General features: G+C 42.2%; 2 protein-coding genes across 5 annotated transcripts in view; one reads left to right on the top strand and one right to left on the bottom strand.

Moving 5' to 3' along the window:
* CIZ1 (CDKN1A interacting zinc finger protein 1) overlaps positions 1–6,461 on the top strand; it is a 60,603-nt gene extending 54,142 nt beyond the window's left edge. For 3 of the 4 annotated variants that reach the window (XM_040324799.1, XM_040324800.1, XM_040324801.1), the window contains exon 16: positions 3,443–6,461. In XM_040324799.1, the coding sequence (XP_040180733.1) occupies positions 3,443–3,817 (375 nt within the window). In that variant the 3' untranslated portion in view covers positions 3,818–6,461. The remainder of the gene's footprint in view (positions 1–3,442) is intronic. The other variant, XM_040324802.1, reaches the window with a different exon arrangement.
* Positions 6,462–12,499: 6,038 nt separating this feature from the next.
* The window catches only part of PIP5KL1 (phosphatidylinositol-4-phosphate 5-kinase like 1), a 37,408-nt gene continuing 33,778 nt past the window's right edge, over positions 12,500–16,129 (bottom strand). The window contains 1 exon segment of the mRNA XM_040324803.1: positions 12,500–13,887. Coding sequence (XP_040180737.1) covers positions 13,455–13,887 — 433 coding nt within the window. The 3' untranslated portion in view covers positions 12,500–13,454.

Genomic DNA, 16,129 nt, shown 5'->3' on the forward strand with positions numbered 1-16,129 from the left:
TTCTCTCAAAAGGTGGCCTTTTGATGGCTATTACGTCTGTCAGATGAGTTTCTGAGCTGGCGGCCTTGTCTTGCAAGGCTCCTTATCTGATCCTCCACAAGGATAAGGGGGTGCTATATCCACAGCCTTTGTTTTTTCCTAAGGTCGTTTCGACTTTTCATCTCAATGAGGACATCGTACTTCCGTCCTTGTGCCCTCGACCGTCACATTCTATAGAGGCTGCTTTACATTCCTTGGATGTGGTCCGAACCCTGCAGGTATACCTGTCTGCTACTGCTTAGTTCCGGAAGTTGGACTCGCTGTTTGTTTCGGTGGCTGGTCCTAAGAAGGGTATGGCGGTCTCATCGAACACCATCTCTAGGTGGATTAGACAGGTCGTGATTCAGGCCTATGCTATACATGGACGGGCGCCTCCATTTCCTGTCACAGCGCATTTTACCTGGTCAATGGGTGCCTCCTGGGCTTTCCCATATCAGGCGTTTGTCCCCCAGGTGAGTAAGGCAGCGACTTGGTCGTCCATTCACACTTTCACAAAATTCTACAAGGTTGATGTGAGTGCATCTTCGGAAGCTTGCTTCGGCCGCAAGGTTTTGCAGTTGACCGTTTAGTGTTGCATCTCCTCTGTTGAGGAGCTCTGGTTATGTTTGGGGTGAAGCTTTTTGTTTTTGATTGCTGTTCCCACCACTAATTTTCTGACACTGCTTGGGGACGTCCCTATTGGCAAGATAATCTGCTGTGTCCGTCCATGAACACAAGAGAAAATTGGATTTTTGTACTCGCCGTAAAATCCTTTTCTCTGTAGTTCATGGACGGACTCAGCACCCACCCCTCCTTTTTATGTTTTGTACTGCTTTTTGACGAACTGAGGCTGCTGTGTGCAGGGAGAGGGGTTGTACCCAGAGGGACCGCCTCCTGGGCGGTACTGTACAGTTTAAGGTTGTATTAACACTTTAACAATGTTTTTGCCTAGTCCTCTCCTGATAGAAGGTAAATACCCTATTGTCAAGATAATCTGCTGTGTCCGTCCATAAACTACAGAGAAAAGGATTTTACGGTGAGTACAAAAATCATATTTTTTTTTAATGAATGAATAACTTGTATAGCGCTACAAACGCAAACTAAATCTCCTCAAGGTGCAGTCCTTTCATACTCACATAGAGACATTGAGGTCCTCTATGACTAAGCCCCAGTGGGCTGGGTGAACACCTCAGCGGCCATGGTTTGCGGAGCAGCACTGGCTGAGGCTATTTAACATCTATACTTGCACTCTGGTCGGGTGGGGAGTGTAGAATTCCCCACGTACAGGGAGTGCAGAATTATTAGGCAAGTTGTATTTTTGAGGATTCATTTTATTATTGAACAACAACCATGTTCTCAATGAACCCAAAAAACTCATTAATATCAAAGCTGAATATTTTTGGAAGTAGTTTTTAGTTTGTTTTTAGTTTTAGCTATTTTAGGGGGATATCTGTGTGTGCAGGTGACTATTACTGTGCATAATTATTAGGCAACTTAACAAAAAAAAAATATATACCCATTTAAATTATTTATTTTTACCAGTGAAACCAATATAACATCTCAACATTCACAAATATACATTTCTGACATTCAAAAACAAAACAAAAACAAATCAGTGACCAATATAGCCACCTTTCTTTGCAAGGACACTCAAAAGCCTGCCATCCATGGATTCTGTCAGTGTTTTGATCTGTTCACCATCAACATTGCGTGCAGCAGCAACCACAGCCTCCCAGACACTGTTCAGAGAGGTGTCCTGGTTTCCCTCCTTGTAAATCTCACATTTGATGATGGACCACAGGTTCTCAATGGGGTTCAGATCAGGTGAACAAGGAGGCCATGTCATTAGTTTTTCTTCTTTTATACCCTTTCTTGCCAGCCACGCTGTGGAGTACTTGGATGCGTGTGATGGAGCATTGTCCTGCATGAAAATCATGTTTTTCTTGAAGGATGCAGACTTCTTCCTGTACCACTGCTTGAAGAAGGTGTCTTCCAGAAACTGGCAGTAGGACTGGGAGTTGAGCTTGACTCCATCCTCAACCCGAAAAGGCCCCACAAGCTCATCTTTGATGATACCAGCCCAAACCAGTACTCCACCTCCACCTTGCTGGCGTCTGAGTCGGACTGGAGCTCTCTGCCCTTTACCAATCCAGCCACGGGCCCATCCATCTGGCCCATCAAGACTCACTCTCATTTCATCAGTCCATAAAACCTTAGAAAAATCAGTCTTGAGATATTTCTTGGCCCAGTCTTGACGTTTCAACTTGTGTGTCTTGTTCAGTGGTCGTCGTCTTTCAGCCTTTCTTACCTTGGCCATGTCTCTGAGTATTGCACACCTTGTGCTTTTGGGCACTCCAGTGATGTTGCAGCTCTGAAATATGGCCAAACTGGTGGCAAGTGGCATCTTGGCAGCTGCACGCTTGACTTTTCTCAGTTCATGGGCAGTTATTTTGCACCTTGGTTTTTCCGCACACTTCTTGCGACCCTGTTGACTATTTTGAATGAAACACTTGATTGTTCGATGATCACGCTTCAGAAGCTTTGCAATTTTAAGAGTGCTGCATCCCTCTGCAAGATATCTCACTATTTTTGACTTTTCTGAGCCTGTCAAGTCCTTCTTTTGTCCCATTTTGCCAAAGGAAAGGAAGTTGACTAATAATTATGCACACCTGATATAGGGTGTTGATGTCATTAGACCACACACCTTCTCATTACAGAGATGCACATCACCTAATATGCTTAATTGGTAGTAGGCTTTCGAGCCTATACAGCTTGGAGTAAGACAACATGCAAAAAGAGGATGATGTGGTCAAAATACTAATTTGCCCAATAATTCTGCACTCCCTGTATATAGATTGGATTTTGTTTGCTGGTGTCCAATTGTTTCTTTAGGCAGCAGTATACCTCAACGGTCTATGAATTTCTGTGTCGTCTTAAATGCTAGAGAAAATGTATATTTGAAGCTAGGTCCACCCTAACAAATTAATGCAAAAAGAATGGTTTGAAATCAACCAGCTTGCAGTTGGCAATCTGTACCTAGAGCCCACCCATACCATGTGTAGGACCAGGACCAGAAGCTAGTCTATACACATGATCATGATATAGCCACCACGTTTTTAAGTACTTACTCGGAAGAGGGGCCAAGGGTGGGACCTTTTTAAAATGCAGAACCCCCGACTAAGGCACCTTTTTGGAGTACAGGCTCAGACATGCATTACAGATTGGAATACACATTTTCCATTTTCAAATCACTGACTTGCACAAGAGACAGAACTGTGTGGATAACGCTAAAGGCTTTACGCATAGTAAGAAGTATTTATGAGCCAGGTTACTTCAAGCTCCAAACAGAAGGAATGTTGGCACTGGATGCCCTCTAGATCCAACACAATAATTTTCATATTAATCTTTGACTTTGCATTTACAGAGATACAAAGCTGTAAAGAATCGCATGGCTACCCAAGGCGACGTTTCAGCTTTAAAGTCGGAGGATGAAAAGGAGAAAACGACTAGCACTACCAGTCACAAAGATGAAGACTTGCCTAATCTGGCAGAGAAGAGCAGCTCTGTACCAACAAAGCTGACCAGCGAGAAACGCGCAAGAGTACACATTGGAAGTGGCAATGAGCATTCTAATGCAGGCTTTGATGCTGCTGTGAGTACAAGTGAAGAGGATTCTGGGTACCTTATGGAGCCAGAGATGCAGCTTGGCAAAAATGAAGAGGGAGAAGAAGTGGCAGTTGACCAGGAATCTGCCTATAATGATGGCACACTGAGCCCTGTCCATGACCAACTACTATAGGCCTACAAACCTGGCTGCAGTAGTGTTTATTAGTGATTTCTATGGGGACAAGTGTTAGGGAGGCATTCTGGTAAGTCCCAGTGAGCGATGACAAAACACAGATGTTAGGTTATTTTAAAGTTAGTGTATCCTACAGATGGCATCTCCATAAATGAAGGAAGTATTCACAGCATAACTGTGACTTTCGACTTTGTTGGGAAAGAAAATACTAATGCATTTACTCTTACATTATGTGGAAGGTAGGTTCGCAGTTCTTAGAAAGAGAGCAAAAACGGATGCTGATGTAGGATAAAAATGTAAACTTAGCCTAGCAGCTGTTTTTTTTTTTTTCTTTCTTTCTTTTCTCAAACTAAATTGTAATGTGACCACGCATGCCCAGCTAAGGCTATGTGTGCGGTCTGTATGGTGTAATAGTAAGTGTGTATTAAGGCCTAGGCACCTGGCCTCAGAGTGATGCTAGATAAATAAGCACCACATTCCTAAGCTAGAGAGCTACTGCTGTTTTCAACAAGGAGGTAAAACCATCTGCATGACAGTTAGTGATGTTTATATAGTTCAGGACAGTTGGTAACGTGGCACAGATTGTAAAGTACAAGTGGCCACTGGCTTACTTACTTGTAATTTGGATAAACTATTTTTTTCTTTCATTATATGTAGATAGGTTATCTTGTCATCTCTTCCTGACCATGACCACCCCCTCTCTCCCCATGCTGTCTCATATTTGCTTCTGATATTACATCAGATCCCAAACTCTATATCATACCTGATATAGCTGGCAAGTTGCAGTAGAAGTTGAAGGAATTATGACAAATGTTTAAGCTCATCCAACCAATCTGAGTATGCTCAGCAGATTATACCATCTAGGATGAGGTTGTTTTAGACATAAATGAAAAGGTATAGTTATGTCCTTATACCACATATCTCCTGTAATTATTCTGAATCAGACTGGGGTTGTCCAGCTTCTGAAATGTGAGCAAGCCTGTCTTGAATTTTTAATGTATATTTATATTGACCATTTAGATGCTTGTTTAGAAATATAAAAATAATTGCTCTGAGTTTTCCTTATGCAGCTGCAAAAAAAAAAAAAAACACAGGTAGGACATTTTGATCAATTGGTAAAATCAAATAGATTTAGTAACAAAAATTAGGAATGGAAATTGCCCAGAGTGGTTTAATAGGCAAAACTGCGTGAATCAATATTTTTTGATTAAATGGCAAACCTACAATTTTTTTTTTATTATTTATAAGTCGGTCTCTCAGTGTTTACATTATTTTAGCAAGAGACTGTCAATTTAGCAGCGCTTTTGGTGACAGGCTGCAGTACCCCATTTGTGCCTGTAGGTGGTACTTTGTGACACAGAAATATGTCTTGTTGTATTTTTACATTATGAAGCTCCAATAATGTACTGGATGTAACTATGATACAGGCTTGAAGATTTGGCAGATTGTTAATGATAAAAATCATACAGTGGATCTGGAAGATTAAGCTATTTAGTGGTCTGCAACTACATCCATACCCAGCTGACGGTGGCCCTAAAAGTGGATTCTTACTAATATATAGATGCATTCCACATTAACGGCAACAGGGGTCACTTGTAGAGACTTAGTTCATGATCAAGCTTATTGTTTTGTTAAATTTGACCAGCTATGTCTAATGTTTTTGAATTGATACTGTATTTATATTCCAATCAAGCTATTCCTGAAACTCCCATAAAGGACTGTATGTGCTCTACAGTGTCTAATGTAGGGTTTGTAGTGTTACACGCATTGCCTCGGAGGAAGAAAGTGGAATAAGTTATATACATAATATAATATGTATATTGTAATTGGCAGGGTATTGTGGAGACATTTCTGGTGTTCTTAGTTGGGACCTCAAGTTTCAGGCTTGAACATGATGACCACCTTAGTTGGATAGGGCTGTGTATATAATAGGGCATTTACCATAGGCCAGTACTAGCAACTTACAAGTAATGGACTTTAGCTTATAACCATTCAAAGGAGCTCCTATCTCTACCCTATGGTGGTACAATAGGACACCTGAACAGAGGATGGGTGGAGGTTACCACTGAGGATTAGGATTGTCATTCTGGTTCGATGACCCCCCTCTGACTGCCTTTCCTGGTCTACATGTTTGTATCGGATTGATGTTTAAAAAAAAAAATCCTATACAGGAGCATCAGACCATGCTTTTTTCTTTTTTCTTCTTCCATCAATTATTTGAAAAGTGATAGATTTTACCCTTTGAAGTGATTGTAAACGCTTTTTCTCTTTTTAATAAACATGTTCTACTTACCTGCTCTGTGCAAAGGTTTTGCACGGAGCAGCCCTGATCCTCCTCTTCGAGTCCCCTGCCAAGTTCCCATCATAGCAAGCTACTTGCTATGGGGGGGGGGGGGGGGGACTTGTGTGGGTCATTTCTGAGCCAGCTCTGTGTGTTCATTGACACACAGAGCATGGCTCGACCTGCCCCTCACTGGCTGTGATTGCTGGCATAGGGAGCCAATGGTTTCACTAAGCCTAGGAGGAGGGAGGGAGCCGCGGCGGCGGGTGTTTTAGCTGCATGCAGAAGGGTATACATTCGTTCCCTCTCCTACTTTAAAGTGGTTGTAAAGACACAAGGTTTTTTACCTTTTATGCATGAAGCGAAAAAACCCAATACTTATCTGAGCCTCCTCTTGATCCAGCAATGTCCAGGAGCCTTGCTTCTCCTGGGACTTGCACTCCTGATTGGATTTTGGCAGGAGCCATTGGCTTCCACTGCTGTCAATTGCAGCCAGTGAGCCAATCAGCAGACATAGGGGATAGGGCCGAGCCACAGCTCCATGTGTGAATGGACACATAGCCATGGCTCGGGGGGGGTGCCTGCTTGGGTTCCCCCAGAGCAAGCTGCTTGTTCTGGGGGCACCCAGAAGAAGGGAGGGGTCAGGAGTGCCAGCAAGGGACCTGAGAAGAGGAGGTTTCGTGCTGCTTTGTGCAAAACCACTGCACAGTACAGGTACTTATCTGTAGAAGTGGGAAGTGAAGCTGCAAGGCTTCACTTCCTTGTTCCCTCACCGAGGATGGCGGCGGGGCAGCCGAGCAATTGAGGAGAAAAAAAAAAAACACGTGTCATACTTATAACACGTGTGTTTTTTTTTTTTTTTTAAATAAAAAACAAAAGAACCTTGGGTATAACTTAACCACTTACCCCCCGGACCATATTGCTGCCCAAAGACCAGAGTACTTTTTGCGATTCGGGACTGCTTCGCTTTAACAGACAATTGCGCGGTCGTGCGACGTGGCTCCCAAACAAAATTGGCATCCTTTTTTTCCCACAAATAGAGCTTTCTTTTGGTGGTATTTGATCACCTCTGCGTTTTTTATTTTTTGCGCTATAAACAAAAATAGAACGACAATTTTGAAAAAAATGAATATTTTTTACTTTTTGCTGTAATAAATATCCCCCAAAAATATATAAAAAAACATTTTTTTTCCTCAGTTTAGGCCGATACGTATTCTTCTACATATTTTTCGTAAAAAAAAAATCGCAATAAGCGTTTATTGATTGGTTTGCGCAAAAGTTATAGCGTTTACAAAATAGGGGGTATTTTTATGGCATTTTTATTAATATTTTTTTTTTTACTAGTAATGGCGGCGATCATCGATTTTTTTTTTCGGTATTGCGACATTATGGCGGACACTTCGGACATTTTTGACACATTTTTGGGACCATTGGCATTTTTATAGCGATCAGTGCTATAAAAATGCATTAGATTACTATAAAAATGCCACTGGCAGTGAAGGGGTTAACACTAGGGGGCGGGGAAGGGGTTAAGTATGCCTGGGTGTGTTCTTGGGGGGGTGGCCTCACTAGGGGAAACACTGATCCTCTGTTCATACATTGTATGAACAGAAGATCAGCATTTCCCCTGCTGACAGGAACGAGAGCTGTGTGTTCACACACAGCTCCCGTTCTCCGCTCTGTACCGAGCGATCGCGTGTGCCCGGCGGCGATCGTGCCCGCTGGGCACACGCACGGGAGTGGGGGGCGCGCGCCTCCAGCGGCACGCGTGCGCCCCTAGTGGCGGCTAAAAGGCAGGACGTCATAATACGTGCTCTCGCCTAGGAGAGCCACCTTGTGGACGTATTATGACGGTGCGGCGACGGCAAGTGGTTAAAGAGGAGTTCCGCCAAAAAAAAAAAAGTATTAAAAACCAGCAGCTACAAATACTGGAGCTGCTGACTTTTAATAAATGGACACTTGCCTGTCCAGGGCGCCCGCGCTGCCGAAGCCGATCAATTGCTCGGCTGCCCCGCCGCCATCCTCGGTGAGGGAATGAGGAAGTGAAGGCTTGCAGCTTCACTTAGCGGTTCACTGGTCCCTGCTGTCTTCTGGGACCCGTGGGTTTCCCAGAAGACAGTAGGGGAGGACAGAATCAGCGGCGGAAGTGGCGTAGGTCACCGCGGTAATCTATGCCAGGAAGTGGGAGCAAATAACTGTGTTATTGGAACTTCACTTTAAAACAATATTAAAGTTATGCGTAAGGTTTTTTATTTTTCAGCCCCCCCCGCAGTAGAAGTGTGAGGGAAAATCCTCTGAATTGTGACAAGATGGTAGAATGCAGTCTCTAGTGGCACTCCTCAATTCCTACTAATTTTACTCGGCACATGTGAAACTGCCCAGCAAAATTCGATCTCGCCCAAGCAAACAGAACATGTATATTTACATATATCGCACCCAACAGTGTGACCAAGGCCACTGCCACAAAGATGCCCCATTGCAGAGAGAAGTCTCTAGGAATGCTGGGAAGTTTACTCCCATAATATAATGGAAAGGTCGACCCACAGAAATGAATGAGGCAGGTCCCAGCGTTTGGCACAACAGGACACCCTGCTCTATAGGGGCATATGTTAGGTGGGGGACAATGGAAATTTGCTAACTATAATATAAATATATATATATATATATATATATATATATGTAATGGTATGCTTTGATAAGCTCTGTATAATGTTTAACTGTAATCCAGGCAGTCCCACTCATTGCTAAAAAATAAAATAAAGGCATAACTAGCTAAAATTGTAAGGTGGGATTTAAATGTTGAGATACACAGGTGGCAGAGGTCAGTTTATGAGCTAAAATGGTCCTAGGTTGGAGAACCTTGCTTAAAGCTCAACTTAAAGTGGATGTAAACCCTCGCTCAGCCTTTCTAAACTACTGCCATAGTGCTGATCTATAAGGATATAGTTGTACCTGTCAAATGTCTCCCCTCTGTCTGTTATAAGAACTGAAAAAACTGCAGATTCTGTGGGTGGATCTGTTGTCTGGAGCTTGGTGGGTGGAGTCGTGATGTCAATAGACTCCCAGCCCTCCTCTACACTCCCCTTGTCAACATGCATTTTTTCCTGTGTATTCCTTACACTAAATTCTGCTATGATCGCTAACATCCAGTCAAAATCCAGAAAAGGAACCACATGACTTCAGAAAAGGAATAGGGGGTGGGAATTAAAAAAAAATAATGCCTGTCTCCAGGCTCATGCATGAGATGTGTAAATAACCTGTCACTCACAGCAAGGGGGCAGAATGGACTAAGGTTTTTCTCTGTAAGTCTATTTTATTTCACTGAACAATAAAATAGGATTGCTCAGAGCTGGATTAACTCTGTGTGACAAGACTGGGCACAGATGATAGGAAATCTTATACTGTACATTGTGACATCAAAAAATAAATAACATTGTTTTAGGTTTACATCCACTTTAAGCCAAACAGTTAAATATACCTGGAAACTGATTCTGCCAATATCCAGTCTTTGTAATTGATAGATCCCTGCCATACTAAATAAAGCTAAAAGGAAGTGCCACTGCTATTCACAACCTGTGGATTTCTGGGTCACCAACTTGCCTTCAGTGGCTCTTCGCACTCTGGATTAGTATTTTCACACTGGTGAGAGATTCCTGTGCCTACCACTCCCGATTGGATGCAGTTGTTTGTCTACAATTTTCTGTGCAACTTCTTAGATTTTTCAGTTGAAGGATGTTAGGCAGGAGGGTGCCAACAGAGCCACGCACGTTTTGGGGGAACACACATTTTGGCCAGCTTATCATGCTTAAGATGAGAAGTGGTTCTTGCCCTTCGCAATCATCTTGATTAGCTTTAACACTAGGGATACTTTGGCTGCTATAGGACTGTACAGTCCTCTCTATAACATGGCAATGGACCCTGCTACTAAACCTAGTGTTAATGCCGTCGTTTTATCAACAAGCACACTGTGTTACATTACCTCTTGAAAGCCTCCTACTTGCAGGCAATGCATGTTTCACTTGCAGCTCTTTGGGATAAATTATGAGAACTCTTCACTTTTGGTCCATTTACAACTTTTTTAGGAAACAAACTTGTCATTTTTAAACATTTTTAGTAATAATAAAAATTGTAGTGAAACAAAATCCAGTGTTTTCCTTGTTATGGTTTGAATTTTGTGTATGTAATGTATGTAGAAGCTTTCAGATAGATAAAGGAAGGGTTAGATCCTCTGTCTGTGGTTGAAGGCCTCAGTCATGCTCTGTTCAGCCTAACCAAAGTATTTTAGAGGCTTCTTAAATAAACGTTTACACCAACCCTAGTCTACCAGAGCCAGATTCTACAGAAAGTGGGGTAGATTAGGTACTGTTCAAATTGCGAGAAATCTGGTAGAAATCTGCTAATTCCTGCTGCTGCGGATTTGAGCGCGGATAGCAGCGGCCGCTGAGACTGTTCACTGCAGTGATAGACAAGGCTGATGCTCTAACTCCTATAGACTTTTACAGATGAGGCTTTCTGTATGTGGGTAAGATACAGGTAGGAGACTCCAGCTTGCTGTGTTTAAAAACACTTCTGGATTACACAAGCGGTTCCCAAATAACTGTGTGGACCGATGTTCTACAACAATACCGAGCTTATTGAGTACAGAGTACCCAATTTTCAATAATGGCTGGAATATACTATTAAATTAAGTCTGTTGCTCAAAGCGACCTAGATTCAAACTTTAAACTCTTGAAATGGATTAATCTGATTGGAAGCTGATGATTTTTATATAAAGGGTGTTGAATAAAATGGGTGCATTGCGATTGAGCCGTTGACGATGCTGCGAGTCGGCCGAATCGATGTCTGATGATGTCATCCGTCGCTCCGGGAGAAACCGAGGCAGAGCCTGCATGGTGGATAAAGCCCGCTCCCCTTCACTGAAGAAGAAAGTCAGCTGATAAGCCGAGGGCCAGTACAGTGCAAGGGGGAGGAGCTCAAGGAGACCCGACATCAGGAGAGGTTTCACTGGAGACAGGAAGGAGATAACACACTGAGCAGCATGGAGGAGAGGGAATTGACTGACGCTGAGAGCAGGTGAGTGCCAGTGTCACTGATCCCATCTTCCACTACACCATCATCCCTCTGCCTCTGATCCCATCCACCCCTCTGACACTGGAGAAAAACTGAAATTTTGGATAAAGTTTTTAAACCATGCACAGTAATCGTGATGCATTGCAGAATCGAATCGTGGACAGGATAATCGGATCACGAGACCAGTAAAGATGAGCACCCCTAATTTATATAGTATGCAATAGGGTTGGTTTATGAATCAGTTCCCTACCGCCGTATTGTAGAATGACAGCAGCGGGAACCCTCCAGGCGGACGTCATATGCGCGCTCGCCCGCATCACTGTGGTCCCGATGCGCGTGCAGGCACCTGCGATTGCTGTTCACACAGCAGGGACGTGGATCTGTGTATGTAAACACAGATCACGTCCTGTCAGGGAAGAGGCGAACTGATCGTATGTTCCTTGTATATTGGAACAACGATCGGTCACCTCCTCTCATCAGTCCCCTTCCCATACAGTTAGAATCACTCCCTAGGACACACAATTAACCCCTTGATTGCCCCCCAGTGTTAACCCCTTCCCTGCCAGTCACATTTATACAGTAATTAGTGCATTTTTATAGCACTGATCGCAGTATAAATGTGAATGGTCCCAAAATAGTGTCAAAAGTGTCCGATATGTCTGCCGCAATGTCAGTCACGATAAAAAATAGCAGATCGCCACCATTAGTAGTAAAAAAAAACAATAATAATAAAAATGCCATAAATCTATGCCCTATTTTGTAGATGCTATAACTTTTGTGCAAATCAATGTACGCTTATTGCGATTTTTTTTTTTACCAAATATATGTAGAAGAATACATATCGGCCCAAACTGAGGAAAAAAAAAAAAAATTGGATATTTATTATAGCAAAAAGTTTGATTTTTTCAAAATATTTTTTTGTTTATAGCACAAAAAAATAAAAACGCAGAGGTGATCAAATACAACCAAAAGAAATCTCTATTTGTGGGAAGAAAATTATCAAAATGTAATTTGGGTACAATGTCGCATGACCGCACAATTGTCATTCAAAGTGTGACAGCGCTGAAAGCTGGCCTGGGCAGTAAGGGGATGAAAATGCCCTGTATTGAAGTGGTTAAAGAGAAGAGGGTGCCAACTGAGCTTAGAAAAGGGTAAAGTTGTGTTCATTTCAAATAGGCAATCGTAGGGATAGCAAAAAAAACTTTATTTCAGAATGCTGCAGAGATACCGCTGCCTCCACACACACACAGCAATGGTCCTTCTCTACAGCTTGCAGCCAGGGGACAAAATGTCCTACTCCGGGTCTGGCCACTTTCTAAAGAAAACAGACAAACTTTTCAAACCTTTATTCTGATGCATCTGGAATGTATTAAGACAAAGTTCAGTTGGGTTTAAATATTTTTGCTATTGTACATGCATACAGGCACAGCATAAGAAATCCAAGTTGTACATTTTAAAATGCAGAAATTCAATGTTTTAAAAAATCTGGATAATAATATGTTATCGGTTAATATACCATTGCAAGAAAACAATTTAATGTTTTTGTGATGGAAGTAAATAAAATAACAATTCTACCAGCCATAAAAAAGTTTGATATTCAGGGGATTCTTTCATCAGTTCTACACTCATGCATTCTACAGTCATGCATTTTCATTGTTATATGTATGTATTTTTTTTCTTTTTTTATTAAATTATATACACACACACACACATTGTTTTTTGCAAAAAGGCATCTAAAATCTAGCAACTACATGCTGTTACACTGAATTTGTTCAAGGCACGGGTGGGGGCAACCCAGAAGAGTGCTCTGTACAAATACGTATTGCCTTCAGTGCCCGGACATTGTAAATAGCGGGCATGAATGTTGGAAGTGACAGACATGGCTGTATTTAATGTACCATAAGGCACTGACTAGGCAGTGGGGGTATACGCAATACAAATAATTTAAAATGTACAGTTTGGTAGCACCTGTATGACCCCCACTTGGGTACTTGTGTGAAAAGTCAGCACTAGAAGCGATGTATAGAAGAAGCAGGAGGTACAGCGAGGAATTGCAAGATTCTCTGCCATTTTGGTAACACACAGCCATCATCTCCCTCTGCAGTCCTCCAATTGTGGTAAAAGCTCTACATATTGCCTTCAATGACCAACGCAGCCTTAAATGTACACAGTAATAAATAACATGAGCCAAATGAACAAAGGTCTATAAAAGAGGGTTATATTGCACACATAGACCTAGTGCTGCTGTTCAACCCTGACTGTCCTCCATGTCAAAGCGGCCGACCATTACACAGTGTGGGTTTCCACCCAACGACACAGCCTTTGTGAATAACGGTAAGGGCTGACGGTGGAGAACTCCTGTCCACGGTAACGCATGCTCTTCCAAAGATGCTCCAGCTTTTTCCTTAAGCCATACACAGTGAATATGTCAATGATGCCAACAAAGTATCTTTGCTCTGGCCCATCCATCACATGCAAAGGGTTCCTGTAGTTTGGCAGCAAGCGACGGTTTTGCGCCACAACATCAGATATGTCAGATACTGTGCTGACTTGCTGCCCAATCTTCTGCATGGTCTGACGTCTGGCAGATGTCACTTCTGGGGTGCCGCTACAATCTGTGCTGTTATCCTCTTTATCCACAGAATCGCCTTCCTCTTCTACGGTGCCAGGAACAGAGGCACAGTGAGATGTAGTAGGACTGCCAGTCCCATTTACAGACCTGAAAAATCACACTTTATTATATTCTCTGCTTATAGCAATTGGCTAAACCTAGATGAGCTCCAATGTGACTAAAAAGAATATAATTCTAAAGAAAATCTCTAGTTTACTTTACAGAAATAAATGTAAAAAGGTGTCTAAATAATATCAATAAGTTGGTGTCTGCAAATATTAATGAAAAAAAAATACAATTTCAAGGATTAGTTTACACACCTAATTGAGATGGACCAGCATTTGGTTATCACAGGAGCGCTAAAAGTAATTTTTTCCTGTTAGTAGCAGAGCCTGTTATTTCACCTCTACCATGTTTTTATGTTTTTTTTTTTTTTTTATCCACATTTATCTTCTTATAACACTGTGGGGGTTATTTATTAAAGGCAAATCCACTTTGCACTACAAGTGCACTGAAAGTGCACTTGGAAGTGCAATCGCTGTAGATCTGAGTGGAAGATCTGCCGATTTTTATCATCCAATCATGTGGAAGCTAAAATGCTGTTTTTTATTTTCCTTGCATGTCCCCCTCAGATCTACAGTGACTGCACTTCCAAGTGCACTTGTAGTGCAAAGTGGATTTTCCTTTAATAAATAACCCTCTTTATGTTTATCATCAACATGCACAATGATCATCTACAGAGCCATACAGATTACAGTAGACCTGTCCTTCTACATTGTCCATCAAGGAGCACAGGAATTCATAAACAGTTGGGTTCTACTGCCACCTACAGAAAGTTGGGACACTGGCAAACAGAAAAGTTGTCAGCCTTGCCGAAACAACATATTTTTGCTGGCCTTCGATTTGTACATTTTTTTTTTTCCTCAGTGTCTTCAATCGAGATTTCCCACTACTCCACTGTTTGAGCTGATTTCTATATAGCAGCTATCCAGATTGGCAGTTCCTCTTTTTTTTCATTTTGGGGGCTTACCTGGACCCCGCTGTGCAGGATGTGTGGGACTAGCCTGGCATGTGGCCTTCAGGTGCTGGGCTGTGCATTGTGGCACCTTCCAGACCTTCATATGCTATGTTAGCCATATAGCAGGCATGTCCAAAGTCCGGCCCGTGTTCCAGTTTACCCACCGATAATTTGTGTGTGTATATATATATATATATATATATATATATATATATATATATATATATATAAAATCCTTGTGGCAACAGATTACATACAGGAGAATCTACTATTTAATCGGCGGCCTCTAATAGGAAGTCCCGTCTCCTGGGCTGGCATTGGACAACTGTTCTGCCTATCATAAGAGGCTGGACTTTGTATTAAAGAGGCCGAAAAGTAAACAGGAGATTCTCCTGTATATAATCTGTCTGCGCTCGTCCAGCCCCCCTCCCGGCTGTACTGATGGCACTAGTGAGGCTGCATTCATGGCACTAGTGAGGCTGCATTGATAGGCACTGACCTTTTTTTTTGCTTCACAGTCCTTTATTTAACATAGCCCAAGCTCATCTCTTCACCTTACACAGTCACAAAGGCAAGATAATTCTTGTTGGGCAGTGTATAAGTGCTCGGACGAACACACTTAGACCGAACTAGTAATGTGTTACAGATGGTTCCTGGTCCCTTCTTGGTTCTATTATTGGCTGTTGCCCACCTCTCACTTGGATTGCTTTTGGACATCCTAACTGTTTGAATTCACCAACTAGAAACAAAGCGTTACTAGACCTACTGATTATCAACAATACAGACCTGATCACGGATGTGGAGATACGGGGCATTTTATGAAAGGCACATAGCGGAGGAGAGTAAAAAAAAAAAATAGTAAGGGAGGTCAGATCATATTGGTCCCATAAAGAATGATGAAGGGAATCTGGTTAATAAGGATGAAGAGATGGCGAAGGTATTGAATTTATTCTTCTCCTCAGTCTTCACGAGGGAATCGGGGGGCTTTAGTAACCAAACCTGCAATGTTTATTCTCATGGCTAACAGAAGACAGAATTGGAAATAGAGTTAAAAACTCTTGAAAAAGTGGTTGTAAACCCTCTCTTTGAAGTTACACCTACAGGTAAGCCTAGATTAAGGCTTACCTGTAGGTGTTTGCAATATCTCCTAAACCTACACGGTTTAGGAGATATTTGCCAAAAGGAATACACCGTTGTCTTATTTCTGGGTTTACAACCGCTTTAACATTAATAAGTCACCGGGACCAGATGGCTTGCACCCGGGGGTCCTTAAGGAAGTAATTGCCAGACCATTGTTCCTAATTTTTACGAACAATCTACTGGCTGGAATCG

This window comes from Rana temporaria, chromosome 9, assembly GCF_905171775.1.
Source record: "Rana temporaria chromosome 9, aRanTem1.1, whole genome shotgun sequence".
Taxonomy (NCBI): domain Eukaryota; kingdom Metazoa; phylum Chordata; class Amphibia; order Anura; family Ranidae; genus Rana; species Rana temporaria.